The sequence below is a fragment of the Pseudophryne corroboree genome, chromosome 3 (assembly GCF_028390025.1).
Source record: "Pseudophryne corroboree isolate aPseCor3 chromosome 3, aPseCor3.hap2, whole genome shotgun sequence".
Classification (NCBI taxonomy): Eukaryota; Metazoa; Chordata; class Amphibia; order Anura; family Myobatrachidae; genus Pseudophryne; species Pseudophryne corroboree.
Window position 1 is genome coordinate 85,673,092 of NC_086446.1, and position 18,015 is coordinate 85,691,106.

Genomic DNA, 18,015 nt, shown 5'->3' on the forward strand with positions numbered 1-18,015 from the left:
CAGTTTGATCCCGATGTATTACTGTTTGAATAACCAGGTTAAGCCGTACCGCGAGGATTTTAGCCAGGATCTTGGCATCGGTAGGGATAAGGGAGATTGGTCTATATGACTCCATCAGTTTGGGGTCCTTGCCAGGCTTTGGCAATACAATAATAACTGCCTCGGACATTGAGGGAGGAAGGCGATTGGAGGCAAATATATCCGAATACATCTCAAGTAGTTTTGGGCCAAAGAACTGTACACACTGTTTGTACAGCTCAGTGGGAATACCATCACTTCCCGGAGACTTACCACCGGGACACATTCCTATCGCCGCAGTCACTTCCTCTAAAGTCAAGGGCGCATCTAAGGAAGCCCTAGCCTCATGGGAAAGCTTCGGAAGGGGTATATTAGATAAATACAAATCCAAGTCCCCCTCGGAGCACGTCATCTGAGAATCATAAATCTCCCTAAAGTACGAAAGGAACAGCTGTACTATGTCAGGGGTATTGCTCACCATGGAACCGTCAGGACCAGACATCTGCACTATCGTATTCCCAGGACGATCATAATGCACCAGATGAGCCAATAAACTACCCGGCCTGTCTGCCTGCATATAAATATTAGTTGCCCTAAACAGGAGGGAGCGTGCATTCTTGTCGGAGAGGTGAGCCAGCCAAGCCTCCTTAGCTGACATCCACCGCACCTTCAGAGCGGAGGTGCCCTCCGCCAAGTATCTGGTCTCTAGATCTCTATAGTCACACTCAAGCTCCGTCGCTCTGTATTCCAACTTGCGGGTAGCAATTTTACCAATCAGTGTGCCACGCAGGTATGCTTTGAATGTGTCCCAAACAATATGCACCGGAGCCGAGCCCACATTATCCGCAAAAAAGCCCTCCCACCTGGACTTTAAATCCGGGCATTCTCCCAACTGAAGCAGCCAGGATGGATGCAACCTCCAATAAGACTGTCCCCTCCGGCACTCCACGTCAAGAGACAACAACATGGGAGAGTGGTCGGACACCCCGCGCGCCTCATAATGAACATCCGTTACATTAGGTAAAAGCCCGGGCGAGACCAGGGCCAGGTCGATTCTGGAGAATGTGCCATGCGTACCAGAGAAGCATGAGTACTGCCTAAGTGTAGGGTGCCGAACTCTCCAAACATCTACCCACTGCATACTATCTATAACATCCGCAAACTTAGAGTGAGAGTGAGAAGTTGGCTGCCCACCTCCCGCCCCCGGACCTTGAGAGGACCTCCATCTATCCAAGGAGACATCCAGCACATTATTAAAATCCCCCAGACATATAACAGGAGTATGGGGGGATGAAGCAATAAACGATGCGGCTTTCTGCAGAACATCATATGAAAACGGGGGGGGGGATGTAAACAGACAAAATAAAAAGGGCACGGGAGTTCAGCTTACATTCCAGAAACACAAACCTGCCGTATGGATCAGTGCTTACTGTGATCAATTTAAACTGTACGGTTCTCCGTATCATTACCGATACTCCCCTGGAAGAGGAGGAATGAGAGGAATGATACGCCCATCCCACCCAAGGCCTACGGAGCGACAACAGCCTATTTCCCTCCAGATGAGTTTCGCTTAAGCAGACAACGTCCGGGCCATATTTCTTAATCATTTTAAATACCAGGGATCGTTTTACTTTATTATTGATGCCCCGGACGTTCCACGCCAAAATCTTTAAAGCAGACATGTCGTACCGTGCATGGTCTGAGACGCAGCGCCCTGTGAAAGCCTAAACAGCAGCATCGTCTGGGCACCCACCCAACCCTGCAGAGTGTTACCCCGGAACCCCTTAAATAGCTCGACCTCACCTCGCATAGAAATGAGCAATCATATGAAAAACAAAAAACAATACAAAACAGAAATAAAAACAGATCAGAAAAATAAACAGCATCCCCACAACATCCCCCCTCCCCGTATACCTCCCCTAACTGTGGCATACACATATCCCTAACAAACCACCAACCCTGGTAGCCAAAAAACCTACGGCAGTGCTATACGCAGCAAACAGACCCAAAGGGAAAGAAAAAACCCCTTAATACTGTATGTAAAGTCACTGCTCAACAATGTCCAGAACAACCATGACCAGGGGAAACTCCCCGGACGTATACTTGCGTATTGATGGCCCATGGAGAAAAGTAGCTGGGCGTCAGTCCGGAGCCAGCTGGCGGGCGCCCGGAGCATAGCCGTCCAGCCAGGCCGCCGCCTCCCTCGGAGTGTTGAAGAACTTAGTCTCCCCGTCCGCCACCACTCGCAGCCGAGAGGGGAACAACATCGAATAGGGGATATTCAGATCACGAAGTCGCCGCTTGACAGGCATAAACTGGGCCCGGTCTTTTTGGACATCTGCAGCGAAATCTGGAAATGCTGACACCCGGACGCCATTTCGGATCAGAGGGCCCTTCGCGCGACCCAGGCGCAGAACAGAGTCTCGGTCTTTATAATGTAGAAACTTTGCTATAAATGTCCGCGGGGGGGAGCCTGGGGGCAAAGGCCGGAACGGCACCCGATGCGCCCGCTCCACTGCAAACTGGGATGTAAAGGATTCGGCGCCATACGCTTCTGTCAACCAGGATTCCAGGAATTCCTCAGGATGTGCCCCTTCCTCCCTCTCAGGCAAGCCCACGAATCTGACGTTGTTTCTGCGAAGTCATCCCTCCATATCCAGGAGTTTAGTTTGCAGTGTAGAAACTTGCTGTGTAACCGCAGAGACAGACCGTTGAAGGGGGCCGCTGAGGTCTTCCAAATTAGAGACCCGCGTCTCCGTTTCTCCCACTCTCTCCCGGACCCGCTGGTCATCCTGGCGTAATAAGGACAGGTCACACTGCACCTTCTCCATTTTGTCCGACAGACGCTGTTCGCTGGCCGCTATGGCCTCCAGGACCTGCTGAATGGAAGGAGGAGGTGGCTGTACATCCGCGCCCTGGTCTGACCCAGCCGGGGGCGCCGACTGAGCAGCCGGCTGTCGGGCATACTTCTCCAGTTTAGCCGCCGCCGCACTCTGGCCACCCTTCACCATGATGACAAGGCTAAGGCAGCACTCGAGGTCCCTGTATTCAGTGTCAAAAAGCACAGCAGAGGGGAGAAGATATAATGGCAGCAGTGCTCCAGGGCATCCAACAGGAGAACACTGTGGAGGAGGGTGGGGCGGGGCAGAGGAGCCTGGGGCAGTGTGTTAATGTATAATATATGCTGTATAGTGGCCCACAGAGACAGGACAATCTGTGTCCAGAGTAGATCCCCCAGCCCTGCAGTCCCCACGAGTGCAGAGTCACACAGGATGTATGCAGAAAAAGCTGCAGCCAAGATAGCCGCCGGAGTGTGCAGTCTCTCCCCTCTCAGCACGATTCCAGGCTCCAGAGGGACAGAAGCGGCCGGCAAACTCCACCAGGGGACACAGGTGAGGGGTGCCGCTCTCCCCAGGCACAGAGGGATCCAAATCCTCGCGATCTCCGCGGGTCCGTGCGCGCGCCCGCGGCAGTGTGTTGTAAATTGAGCCCGGGGATCCGTCGGCGGCCTAGGCCCAAGAGTCGGGGCAGCCGCTGGCGCTGGCCAGGAGCTCCGGAGCGGGTCCACAAACGCTGCCCACCGCCTCCCCACAGACAGAGCCCTATATTAGGCCGGGTTTGAGCCTCAGAGGGGGCTCCAGGATATATGCAGGATTAATTCGTCCGGGGAGCTCCACCAGCCTGCTTCCTACCCGTTCACCGCAGTGGCCACGCCCCTATGATATGGTTTTTACTATGGTATTTTTTTAACCCACTTAAATACAGCATATATTTTTAATTTACTTTTTTATTCATGTTTGTTACATTACACAGGATTGCACAGTAGTGAAGAAGATATCCAGTGAGCATGTGACACCACAGATCCGTCCCTGTGTGTCAGGAGGATTGGGCAGGAGTCGGGTCCCCATCATGGTGACTCCACCTTGCTCACATGAGAGAGACAATGACCAAAGGATCCTGTTACTCACCGACAAGATCATTCAGCTGCTGACTGGAGAGGTGACTGCTGGGAATGGGGCATTATACAGTAACACCAGGGGATGTGTCTGGGTGATGACTGGAGAGGTGACTGCTGGGAATGGGGCATTATACAGTAACACCAGGGGAGGTGTCTGGGTGATGACTGGAGAGGTGACTGCTGGGAATGGGACAATATACAGTAACACCAGGGGAGGTGTCTGGGTGATGACTGGAGAGGTGACTGCTGGGAATGGGGCATTATACAGTAACACCAGGGGAGGTGTCTGGGTGATGACTGGAGAGGTGACTGCTGGGAATGGTACATTATACAGTAACACCAGGGGAGGTGTCTGGGTGATGACTGGAGAGGTGACTGCTGGGAATGGGGCATTATACAGTAAAACCAGGGGAGGTGTCTGTGTGATGACTGGAGAGGTGACTGCTGGGAATGGGGCATTATACAGTAACACCAGGGGATGTGTCTGGGTGATGACTGGAGAGGTGACTGCTGGGAATGGGGCATTATACAGTAACACCAGGGGAGGTGTCTGGGTGATGACTGGAGAGGTGACTGCTGGGAATGGGACATTATACAGTAACACCAGGGGAGGTGTCTGGGTGATGACTGGAGAGGTGACTGCTGGGAATGGGGCATTATACAGTAACACCAGGGGAGGTGTCTGGGTGATGACTGGAGAGGTGACTGCTGGGAATGGGACATTATACAGTAACACCAGGGGAGGTGTCTGGGTGATGACTGGAGAGGTGACTGCTGGGAATGGGGCATTATACAGTAACACCAGGGGAGGTGTCTGGGTGATGACTGGAGAGGTGACTGCTGGGGATGGGGCATTATACAGTAACAGCAGGGAAGGTGTCTGGGTGATGACTGGAGAGGTGACTGCTGGGAATGGGGCATTATACAGTAACACCAGGGGAGGTGTCTAGGTGATGACTGGAGAGGTAACTGCTGGGAATGGGGCATTATACAGTAACACCAGGGGAGGTGTCTGGGTGATGACTGGAGAGGTGACTGCTGGGAATGGGGCATTATACAGTAACACCAGGGGAGGTGTCTAGGTGATGACTGGAGAGGTAACTGCTGGGAATGGGGCATTATACAGTAACACCAGGGGAGGTGTCTGGGTGATGACTGTATCATTGTGTGTGTCAGGTTCCTATAAGGTGTCAGGATGTCACTGTCCATTTCTCCTTGGAGGAGTGGGAGTATTTAGAGGAGCACAAGGATCTGTACAAAGACGTGATGATGGAGAATCACCAATCTTTCATATCACTGGGTAAGAGGAGAATTTTACGCATTGTAAAGGAGAGAGCAATACTCCCAAAAAAATCATCTGATCACACATAATGTACTCAGTCACTGTGTGTCTCCTACAGATAGATCCAGTAACAGAGATGCCCCAGAGAGATGTCCCCGTCCTCTTTATTCCCAGGACTGTACAGATGAGAATCACGGTATCCCGCAGGAGGATCAGGTAGGTGGGATTTGGTATCTCACCAAATACCTAAATATGTACAAAAGTAACTTAATATGTTCTCCCAGAAAAGCTGTGTCGGTGTTATACTCTGATATTCTTTTGTGTTATTTAAATTAATTTAATCAGACTCTATAAAGTTGTCATATTATTGTTTTGTATGTTAATTAGGGTGAAGACCTGGCTGATAATAAGGTACAATATAAAAAGGGAGAAGAGATGATTGTGACTGATATTAAGGTAGAATATACAGAGGAAGAAGAAGAGACGTATGTGAGGGGTGATCAGCAGTGTAAGGAGGAGGAAATCCCTACAGATATCGGCACAGGTGAGTAATAATCACTTAATAAACAAAAGTCACAAATTTTTCTATTACTACAACAATCTCTTATACCGCTCTCAGATCGCTAATGCTGGGTCGCACCCGGGAATTGGAAATGGGTCCTTCCTGGGTGCGACCTGGCATTGGACCCTGAGAACTGGCTTCTATTGCCGGGTCGGGTTGACATCAGGGGCGGGGGCGGAAGTGGCGCAAGGAGATGAGATCATTCTCTGCGCCGCCTCTCCTTATGTGGTGAATGGGTCCCGGGAAACCCGATCACACTGCACCTGTCCCGGGAATAACCCTTCTTTATTCCCGGGTTGAATTGCCGGTTCAGACGACAGGGGAATTTGGGACTGACCCTTTCACACCGCACAGCGACTCGGCAATATACAGGGTCAATACCTGGGTTATTTGTGCGGTGTAAAAGGGATATTATTTAGTGCATACTTGCTGGGTCAGGTGAACCTTTTATTATAATGGAGAGCTGTTTTTGATATATACAATGACTCAGTCACTGTGTGTCTCCTACAGATGGACCCAGTAACAGAAATACCCCAGAGAGATGTCCTCTATATTCACAGGACTGGACAGGGGAGAATCACAGGATCCCCCAGGAGTATCAGGTAGGTGAGATTTAGGATCTCACTAAATACCAAAGTGAGTTATAACTATTTGATCTGTAGAGCAGCTGTATGTGTCCTATACACTGTTATTCCTCTGATTACCGTCAATTAATTAAATCCGACATTATTGAAGTGTTATTTTATAAATTGTTGTTTATTTAGGGTGGAGGTCTGACTGATGTGAAGGTAGAAGAAGAGATGTATGTGAGGGGTGATCAGCAGTGTAAAGAGGAGGAAATCCCTACAGATATCAGCACAGGTGAGTAATAATCACTTACTACAGAGAATAGTCACATATTCTCCTTGTTCTACACCCTCCTCTGTCAGTACAGATTAATGAGGACAATATATCAGTGATATACTATTATAAATTTTAAGACAGGATTATTACCCCCAGTGCTGTAACACAAACACCACTAGGAAGTCCCATCCATCCCACATTAAACTAACAGGCACCATCATTATCTCACAATTAAGTTAAATAGTCCCTTCATAAAATACATTAACCCCACCAATGAAATAATTAGCACCCACTCTAACCGTTAGTACACCTCCCTGTCAATACATGCCAATTTCCTATAAGCATTCCCTCCCACACATTACCAAGGAGAGTAGAACATGTGTCACATATTGGGCTATATGTACTAATGAGATGCTGCTTCCTTATATAGGGGGTGTGCGCATCCCTCCACAAACCAACAAAGGAAAAAACAAAACGTAATGTGCTCTGTCTCAAGGTAAAACTTTAATCATTTAATATGTTAAATACATAAATAACAGTCAACATTATAATAAACAATGCATTTAAATAACATTAGGCCAACATTCACTGTTGCTAAAAACCACTGATCGTTCTGATGAATGATTATAAAGCACGTTGTGCTGATTGCTCATTGAGAGCGGCAGTTATGTAGCGTGTAAGAGCTGACAGTTAAAATTGATGAAAGGAACGGTTCCAATTTAGAGGCTGATTCGTTGATAAATCAGCCCTTGAGATGGAAGCTGGCAGACCCCTCTTCTACTGTGTATTCTGTCTCCAGCTATATATAGCAGCTGCAATGGATCAAATCAGTGGGTTGATAAGTGTCAGGATATCAGTATACACTATATCAGCATATTCATATTTATAGGCACCATAGGAAAGTGTCAATTAGTTAAAAGCTAGCTGAAGACGGACCCTGCTTCTCCTGTGTGCCTTGCGGCAGCTACGATCGCTGGTGTAGGGAGGCCATTCAGGGTGTAGGGTCCCTGGTAGAAGCCGGTGTATAAACAATCCAGTCCTGTACATTGTATCGCCGCTGATAAAAATAAAATGCAGATACACTATAGTACTAAGCACTGTTAATCATGTTAATTATAATAAACTCTGCAGTCTAACAGAGCAAAATTGAAGTGATTAGCATAATTTATGTCCAAAAATATATGGGCCCACCAACCACGTCCAGGTGACCTCATCTGGTGGGTCCCTAATCCTAAAGTTTATTCTAATTATTCTGATCAGCATTGCTTAGTATCATAGAGTGTGTATCTGCTTTTTCTTTTTTTTTTTGTGTGAAACTACAAGTGTCGGCACTATGTTTTGAATTACGGTGTGCAGTCCAAAGTCGTCGTCCCCCGCCCCCCCCCCCCCCCCCCCCATATATTCTATATTGTGTACACTTGAAGGTGGAGACTCCTTCAGGTTGGATTACCACCCCTCCCACCTGCCTAAGGGTGTTTTTAATTAGCATGGCTCTCTGGCATTTACAGACTGCATATTGGAAAATGCACTATGGTGGTAAGTCCTGAATAAATGTATACAATTAGACAGCTTTAGGGATGATTTTGGGGCACGGGGCCCCCTGGGTTGGTGTGGCGTGGCTGCCTTGCGGCATCACATTGTAATATTTATTTAGAACTTTCTCTTTCATCCACTAGGGGACACTGGAACAGCTTATACAGTAGGGGTGTGAAGCTTGCAACCGGAGGTGTGGCACAATCTAAAAATTAAACATTGTCTGCACAGCCGGCTCCTCCCCCTTCACGCCCCCCTTCCCTCAGTTTGAAAAATTGTGCTGGAGGTACAGCACGTAGGAGCTACTGCTCCTAGACAAAAAGAAAGAGAAAACTTTCTCAGGGCTGTGTCAACCTAACAAAAGGGGGACAAAGCGATAAGGTATAAGAGAGACAAAGATCCCTTCTAAAGGGGACCTGCATCTCTCTACAGGAGATCCTCAAGCAGCCTGCAGTAAGCACTGGTTGTACTTAAGGGCCCATATATAATAAGCAATTCCAGCATAAGAGCGTCCCCTCTTCAGTGAGAGCGCTGCGCTACTGATAGATTTGACCGGTCCACACACACTGATCTCCCCTGTTAACGGTGGGGAGATCAGTAGAGCCGCAGCAGGGGTACTTCAGAAGGAGCTGGCGGAGTGAGCGAGCGTCCTGAGCGGTAAGGAGGAGAGCCGTGCCGCGCTACTGAGCAGGGCTCCCAGCTTATGCAGAGACGCAGCACAGCATTAGGGCACAGTACAGCAGCAGGTGCGATCATCCCCTGCTCGCCGCCCTCCCTCCACCAGCTCACAGAGACACAGTGCGCTCGACTTCCAGCCTCCCAGTACTCCGAGAGCACAGAGACACAGCGCAGACTTTCAGCCTCCAGGTAATCCAAGAGCAGCTGCAGCCAACGCGCATCGCCGCAGAGCAGACCTGACAGAGCGGAGAGGAGCTACTCAAGTCAGGAGGGAACGCACTGCGGGTACAATAATCAGCGCTGCTGCGGCTATCAAGTAAGAGGAACACTCTTTAAGCGAGTGACTGGGCTTAGGCCGACAGCTGAGCTATAAAAACACAGCAGTCAGGGGTTTTAGGTATATGGCAATGAGGTTACCCCAGTCGCTGGCCAGCATGTCAGAGCTCACAGCAGTGCTCCATATAGAGACGGTTTCTAGTTTCGGGGAACGGAGTACTCCCTTGTTAACAAGGGGGGAGTATTGACGTGAATAAGAATTTTCATTTGCGGCCATTTTTAATATATACATAGGCGCCAAAACTGAGATAGAGGGGGGATACTCCCCTCAATCTGGAAACCAGTCAGCTCAGGGGGAGGGATCCGTACACTAGACAGATTGCTCCATCTACTGGTAAGACATTATTAGGGTCTATGCTGCAAAGGAACGCCTGTACATTAATCATGCATTCTTATACTTATATTTTCAAGGGACTTCTATTACAAAGATCCTGCCGAAAATAAATGGAAGCGATTGAATATCAACCCCATCATCAATACTGAATTACAGTTGGATGTGCGAGGGTTGCAGGTCGGCTGATGTTTTAAAAGATACCACCTCATACTACCAAAAGGGTCGGAGGAGGAAGATGATCTTGTTATTGATTAAAGGAGGCGAGTTGATAGAGACTCCCTTGGATACCGGTTCTCAGGAAGAGAACACAGCAGTCGGGGGTTTTAGATTCCCTTCTTGAAGTGGTAAGGCTGCCAAATTGGTTGCCTGGGGCCTATTGGCTCCGGACCACTTCCCCATCATTTAAAAGAAGTTAAGGAGCCTGAGGATTTTCTATTATTCAAATCCCAAAAGCGGCTGTCTGTTGTGTTTCCAATGCTTCAGGATCTCCAGACTCTGAAAACAACCTGATAAACCTTTTCAATTTCCAAAGAGGTTTTAAGTAAATTATCCTTTACCAAAGAGAGTCGTGTCGAAGTGGGCGGTTCCACCAGTAGTGGGCGCCTCTTTCGGTAGATTGTCAACAAAAAGACAATTGTACAAATACCTAATGTAACGACTTAACACAGCTTTAAAGTCGATCTCTGTAGCAACAGGCGCATCACACGCCTACAATAATCGGTGCTTGGGAACAAAGCCATACTAGCAAGGGGCTAGGCGCATTGTTCAAGTTATTGAAGACGAAGAACCTGGAGGAAATTGCTCAACTAACGGAGCATATCCGAGAATCAGCCACGTATATAAAGTGCTAGGCCTCAGAAGATGCCAGCAAGAGACCGTCACGCATCTCCATATCGGCTAGAGGGAGTTAGAGAGGTGGATTTCGCAGGCAAGGGAAATTAACTTCCCTACTTACACCATTATGCGAGAACCACTCCACAGGTTAAGAGAAAAACTTGTGAAGGCAGAGATAGAGGTCATTCCTAGACAACAGCCAGAAAGCAGGGCAAGCCTGCTGACAAGACCGTGACATGACGGTCTCCCAGCTCACCTGGGGTCCCCCTTAGTGGGTGCACGGCTGGAAGGTTTTCGGGACACCTGGGTCAGATTCTCACCAGTAGTTTGAATAAATAGGATTATCTCGAAAGGTTACCTGAACCCGGACTCTTAAGGAGGAATCGGGATTTTATTTAAAACTTTTTGTAGTGCCAAAACCGGAAGGGACGGTCAGACCGATACTCACTTTAAAGGTTTTGCACCGGTTTATGGATTCAAGATGGAGTCAGTCCAGTCGGTTATTGCAGGTTCGGAACTAGTAGTGTTCGTAATGTGCATGAACATAAAGGATGCTTGCCTTTCTGGTACCAAATTGGACCCCTCACCGAGCCTACTTACGATTCACTCTGGAGAAGGATCACTACCAGTTCAAAGCCTTGCCATTGGGACTATCATCAGCCCTGAGAGATTTTACGAAGTTCAGGGCAATTCTGATCACAAGATTGAGAGCGTTCGGTATCACAGTGTTACATTAGCTAGACAAGCCGCTGATCACGGCCCACTCTTAGGAACAGCTGATCAGAGATACGCAGACGACTCATCAATTTCTAAATCAACATGGTTAGATTGTGAACTTCCAGAAATCCAACCTGATATCAACGCAAAAGTTTTGAGTCCTCGGTCTAAAGTTGGACACGATACAATTCAGGAAGTTTCTGTCAGAAAACATAGGGAAGATAGTGGATCAGGTATTACAGATCCAAACGGTTTCCTTACATCTATGTGAACAGCTTCTCTGGAAGATGGTGGTGTCTTTCGAGGCTTTACAGTACGGCAGGCCATTCCAGAGTCTTATGGCACAGGGAGCAGTTTCACAGAGCATATGGCGGTTGGCACAGGTCCGTACCTCACTAATTGGTAGTCATTACAAAGAAATCTCGCAGCAAGAGATTCAGGTTTTAGAATTGGAGGATCCTCACGACGAATGCAAGTCTCAGAGTTTGGGGTGCCGTTCTAGAGGAACATCATCAGTTTCAGTGCAGATGAGTGCCACAAGAGAGCATTCTACCCATAGATATTCTGCGAACACAGAGCAGTTGACAAAAACTCTTCTCTTAGCCGCGAACCTGAGGAAAAGTCAACACTTACGGATATGGTCGGTCAATTTACCAGCAACAACATACATATTCGGTCAAGGAGAAACAAGAAGCAAGATGGCATTAAAGGTGGCCACAAAGATCTTGTTGTGAATAGTGAGGTGCAACATCATCCTCTCTACATTGTTCATTCCAAGAGTGGAAACTAGGAGGCAGACTATATCAGTTGCCAGGACATGCATCCAAGAGTGTGGTGTCTATGGCCACAAGTCTTCGTGATGGGAGTGAGAAGATGGGGCCTATCTCAGCTAGGGACGTTTCGATGCAATCATCAGTTGCCCAGGTATGGGACCTGACTGAGATCCAGCAGCAGACAGAGGGGGCGCGTTAAGACTTTCAGGGTCTTACAGAGGTATGTCCATTTTTCATGCATTCTCCTTCATACCCAGGGTACGTAGGATGATATCCGCTCGGAAGCCAGTCAAATCACAGTACAGATGATGTAATGGTAAGCAGTACTGCCTTACAGCACTAAGACACTGAGGTCATGTGTTCGATCCCCACCACGGACCTACGTGTGCGGAATTTGTACATACTCCCTGTACTTGCAGGGATTTTTCCAGCCATGCACTACTACAGAATATGGAAAAGATACATGGAGTGTTGTCAGGAAAGGGGGGTGAAATGAAAATGAATTTCACCTGTCTACATTCTACGTTCCCTCCAAGCCGGTTTAGAGGGAGGCCTACCTTTGGATTCCTTAAAGGTTCAGATTTCGGCTATCTCCATCCTATGTTCAACAGCGTTTAATATCCCTACAGGGAGTGTATACTTATTGCAGGGACTTCCAAGGATACAACCTCGTTTTTCCGTCCTCCCACAGCAATGTGGGACCTGAACTTAGTGTTAGAAGATTGAGATCAGCAGTCTTTTAGCTTTCGGAGGGAGCAGAATGGAATTTCACTCCTTGAAGATCACTTTGTAATTAGCCTTAGTTTCAGCCAGACGAGTTTCTGAGCTGGGCGCCCTATCGTGTAAAGGTCATTTACTACTTTTCCAGGAAGATAGGGCAGTACTCCGTACGAGGGCAGAATCCTCCCTTCGGTAGGACAGGATACGAGAGCTCCATGAGTAAGAAGTTCTCACTGAAATATGCAAGACCATGGGTTTTGAATCCTGGTTATGACAGAATTTTACATAATTAGCTTTTTGTGGTCCCATCCTTTCAAGGATTTGCATAAGGGGACGTGTCTTTAGATGTGGTAAGAGCACAGAAAATACGAATTTACGTATATGTTACATCAGCCATGAGAAGGTCTGACCATTTGTTTGTTCTTTATGATGGTCCGAAGAAGGATTGACCAGCATCTCAGCAGCCTCTGACCAGGTGGATTAGGCTTACAATTCACAGGCATATATATATATATATCCTGTGGTAAACGGATCCCCTTTTCAGGTAGAGACTCATACTACCAGGTCGGTGGATGCCTCGGGGGCGGCTGCAAGAGATGCCTCTCCTACTCAACTTTGCAGAGCGGCAACGTGGTCATCAGCACACACGTTCACGAGATTCTACAAGTTCGATACGTTTGCGTCCAGAGCTTCAAAGTTTGGACATTTAGTTTTGCAGGCCACTGACAGCACTCCCACCCTTGGGAATAACTTTGGGACGTCCCCTACTGTATAAGCTGTTCCAGTGTCCCCTAGTGGATGAAAGAGAAAAGAGGATTTTGGTACTTACCGATAAATCCATTTCTCTGAATCCATTCGGGGACACTGGACGCCCGCCTCGGTGCTGTCAAACCTGCTGTGTTTAGTTTCTTGTTAAAAAGTTAGTGCAAACAGCGTTAGTTTCTGTTAATAGAGTTCTTAGATGCTGTTTGAGTTATTGTTATGGTGGGCCCCTCGCCATGGGTTTGTAATCTCATGTCCTATTCTCTCCGTCAAATTTTCCAAACTGAGGGAAGAGGGGCGTGAAGAGGGAGGAGCCGGCTGTGCAGACACTGTTTAATTTCTAGATTGTGCCACACCTCCGGTTGCAAGCTTCACTCCCCTACTGTATAAGCTGTTCCAATGTCCCCGAGTGGATTCAGAGAAATGGATTTATCAGTAAGTACCAAAATCCTCATTTTTTTTTTTATCACCTAAATATTTTTCTACCTATTTAACACCTTTTTATCATTATTACTTCTCACCTATGTCAATCTCTTAACACACAACTTCTGCTTCTTACTTATGTAACACTTAATAATACTTGAACGTCTCACTAGTGTGCTGCCTTGTGGCAACTGGCCTGTGCTAACCTGGGCTGTTCTGTCCCCTATACTTGAACCTTAGTGTTAGGGACCCTTCAGATAAGGTCACCTGGATGGAGTTGGTGGGCCCATATATATTTGGCCATAAAATATGCTAAGTACCTCAGTTTTGCTTTATGTTAGATTGCAGAGTTTATTATAATTATTGTGATTAGCAGTGCTTAGTACTACGGAGTGTGCATCTGCATTTTCTTTTTTTTCTGTGTGGAATGACAAGTCTCAGCATGATAGCACCTCTTACTAGGTTTTGTGCAGTCCAAGGTCACCCCCATACCACCGCTGATAAGTCAGTCCCTACTCCGCCTATGTGCCTTGCCTCCAACTGCTTGTGGCAACTACAAACGTTGGAGCTTGGAAGCCATTCCAGGTTTCGGGTGCCTGGTAGATGCCGGTGTGTGTGTGTGTGTGTGTGTGTGTGTGTGTGTAAATATATATATATATATATATATATATATATATATATTAAAAGGAATTGGTGAAAAATAAGCGCCCAAGAGTGTGATTTATATAACAAGGTGAGTATAAATGAAGGTATCAAGGGTGGGTATATTGAAACCAGTTAGAATAACTTATCTGAAAGCCAGAGAAGCTAATTTCAGGCGATGCTTCTTGAATGCTTAATACATGTTGAAAAAAAGAAGAGCAAACATAGTGTGTACTGTTTTGTACAATATCAAAGTATAACACTGACAATAAAACACTTAGGCTTAATTAGGGAAATAGCATATTCCCAAGTATGTAATCAGTATATAGCCTAGACAGTGTATATATAAAAACTTAAATTATTTAATACAAAAAAATGACATAAAAATACATAAAGATGCATAAAAATATGTGAATAGCTGTATATCATGCGTACAGGATGAAAGATTATATCTAGCTTATCTGTCCATAAATAACTGGAATGCATGCGTACAGAATTCAGAGTGATAAAATGGCTTATCTGTCCATAAGTGGAAGTGTCAGCAGGTAATCCCAACGCGTTTCGTCCGTCTTCAGCAGGACTTCATCAAGGGAATTCCCTTGATGAAGTCCTGCTGAAGACGGACGAAACGCGTTGGGATTACCTGCTGACACTTCCACTTATGGACAGATAAGCCATTTTATCACTCTGAATTCTGTACGCATGCATTCCAGTTATTTATGGACAGATAAGCTAGATATAATCTTTCATCCTGTACGCATGATATACAGCTATTCACATATTTTTATGCATCTTTATGTATTTTTATGTCATTTTTTGTATTAAATAATTTAAGTTTTTATATATACACTGTCTAGGCTATATACTGATTACATACTTGGGAATATGCTATTTCCCTAATTAAGCCTAAGTGTTTTATTGTCAGTGTTATACTTTGATATTGTACAAAACAGTACACACTATGTTTGCTCTTCTTTTTTTCAACATGTATTAAGCATTCAAGAAGCATCGCCTGAAATTAGCTTCTCTGGCTTTCAGATAAGTTATTCTAACTGGTTTCAATATACCCACCCTTGATACCTTCACTTATACTCACCTTGTTATATAAATCACACTCTTGGGCGCTTATTTTTCACCAATTCCTTTTAATTTTTATGTGTGCATGCCAAGCACATCTTTATGTATTTTCTCTAACGTCCTAAGTGGATGCTGGGGACTCCGTCAGGACCATGGGGATTAGCGGCTCCGCAGGAGACAGGGCACAAAAATAAAGCTTTAGGATCAGGTGGTGTGCACTGGCTCCTCCCCCTATGACCCTCCTCCAAGCCTCAGTTAGGTTTTTGTGCCCGTCCGAGCAGGGTGCAATCTAGGTGGCTCTCCTAAAGAGCTGCTTAGAAAAAGTTTTTTTAGGTTTTTTATTTTCAGTGAGTCCTGCTGGCAACAGGCTCACTGCATCGAGGGACTTAGGGGAGAGAATTTCAACTCACCTGCGTGCAGGATGGATTGGATTCTTAGGCTACTGGACACCATTAGCTCCAGAGGGAGTCGGAACACAGGTCTCACCCTGGGGTTCGTCCCGGAGCCGCGCCGCCGACCCCCCTTGCAGATGCCGAAGTTGAAGAGGTCCAGATGTCCAGAAACAGGCGGCAGAAGACTTTCAGTCTTCATAAGGTAGCGCACAGCACTGCAGCTGTGCGCCATTGTTGTCAGCACACTTCATACCAGCGGTCACTGAGGGTGCAGGGCGCTGGGGGGGGCGCTCTGGGCAGCAATGTATTATACCTTTTTTATGGCTAAAATACATCACATATAGCCCTTGAGGCTATATGGATGTATTTAACCCCTGCCAGATCTCACAAACTCCGGGAGAAGAGCCCGCCGTTTTAGGGGGCGGGGCCTATTCTCCTCAGCACACGGCGCCATTTTCCTGCTCAGCTCTGCTGAGAGGAAGGCTCCCAGGCTCTCCCCTGCACTGCACTACAGAAACAGGGTTAAAACAGAGAGGGGGGGCACTTATTTGGCGATATGATTACATATGTGAAAATGCTATAAGGGAAAACACTTGTATAAGGGGTTGTCCCTGTATAATTATAGCGTTTTTGGTGTGTGCTGGCAAACTCTCCCTCTGTCTCCCCAAAGGGCTAGTGGGGTCCTGTCCTCTATCAGAGCATTCCCTGTGTGTGTGCTGTGTGTCGGTACGTGTGTGTCGACATGTAGGAGGACGATGTTGGTGAGGAGGCGGAGCAAATTGCCTGTATGGGTGATGTCACTCTCTAGGGAGTCGACACCGGAATGGATGGCTTATTTAGGAATTACGTGATAATGTCAACACGATGCAAGGTCGGTTGACGACATGAGACGGCCGGCAAACAAATTAGTACCTGTCCAGGCGTCTCAGACACCGTCAGGGGCTTGTAAAAACGCCCATTTACCTCAGTTGGTCGACACAGACACGGACACTGACTTCAGTGTCGACGGTGAAGAAACAAACGTATTTTCCTTTAGGGCCACACGTTACATGTTAAGGGCAATGAAGGAGGTGTTACATATTTCTGATACTACAAGTACCACAAATAAGGGTATTATGTAGGGTGGGAATAATCTACTTGTAGTTTTTCCTGAATCAGATAAATTAAAGTGTGTGATGATACGTGGGTTTCCTCCGATGGAAAATTATTGGAGGTATACCTTTTTCCGCCAGAAGTGAGGGCGAGTTGGGAAACACACCTTAGGGTGGATAAGGCGCTCACACGCTTATAAAAACAAGTGGCGTTACCGTCTCCAGATACGGCCGCCCTCAGGGAGCCAGCTGATAGGAAGCTGAAAAATATCCTAAGAAGTATATACACACATACTGGTGTTATACTACGACCAGCAATCGCTTCAGCCTGGATGTGCAGCGCTGGGGGGGCTTGGTCGGATTTCCTGACTGAAAATATTGATACCCTTGACAGGAACAATATTTTATTGACTATAGAGCATTTTAAGGATGCATTTCTATATATGCGAGATGCACAGAGGGATATTTGCATTCTGGCATCAAGAGTAGATGTGATGTCCATATCTGCCAGACGATGTTTATAGACACGACAGTGGTCAGGTGATGCAGATTCCAGACGGCACATGGAAGTATTGCCGTATAAAGGGGCGGTCCATCGGACCTGGTGGCCATGGCAACAGCTGGAAAATCCACTTTTGTTACCCCAAGTCACATCTCAGCAGAAAAGGACACAGTCTTTTCAGTCTCAGTCCTTTCGTACCCAAAAAGGCAGGCGGACAAAAGGCCAGTCATATCTGCCCAGGGTTAGAGGAAAGGGAAGAAGACTGCAGCAGGCAGCTCATTCCCAGGAACAGAAGTCCTCCACAGCTTCTGCCAAGTCCGCAGCATGACGCTGGGGCCATACAAGCGGACTCAGGTGCGGTGGGGGGTCATCTCAAGAGTTTCAGCACGCAGTGGGCTCACTCGCAAGTGGACTCCTGGATCCTACACGTAGTATCCCAGGTGTACATTGGAAATTCGAGACGTCTTCCCCTCACAAGTTCCTGAAGTCTGCTTTACCAACGTCTCCCTCCAACAGGGAGGCAGTATTGGAAAAAAAT

General features: G+C 47.0%; 1 protein-coding gene across 1 annotated transcript in view; it reads left to right on the top strand.

The window, feature by feature from the left end:
• The window catches only part of LOC135057192 (uncharacterized), a 244,293-nt gene that overhangs the window by 5,650 nt on the left and 220,628 nt on the right, over nt 1–18,015 (top strand). Inside the window, exons 3-8 of the mRNA XM_063963087.1 lie at nt 3,832–4,017; nt 5,153–5,276; nt 5,377–5,474; nt 5,646–5,802; nt 6,331–6,422; nt 6,585–6,681. Coding sequence (XP_063819157.1) covers nt 3,832–4,017; nt 5,153–5,276; nt 5,377–5,474; nt 5,646–5,802; nt 6,331–6,422; nt 6,585–6,681 — 754 coding nt within the window. The remainder of the gene's footprint in view (nt 1–3,831; nt 4,018–5,152; nt 5,277–5,376; nt 5,475–5,645; nt 5,803–6,330; nt 6,423–6,584; nt 6,682–18,015) is intronic.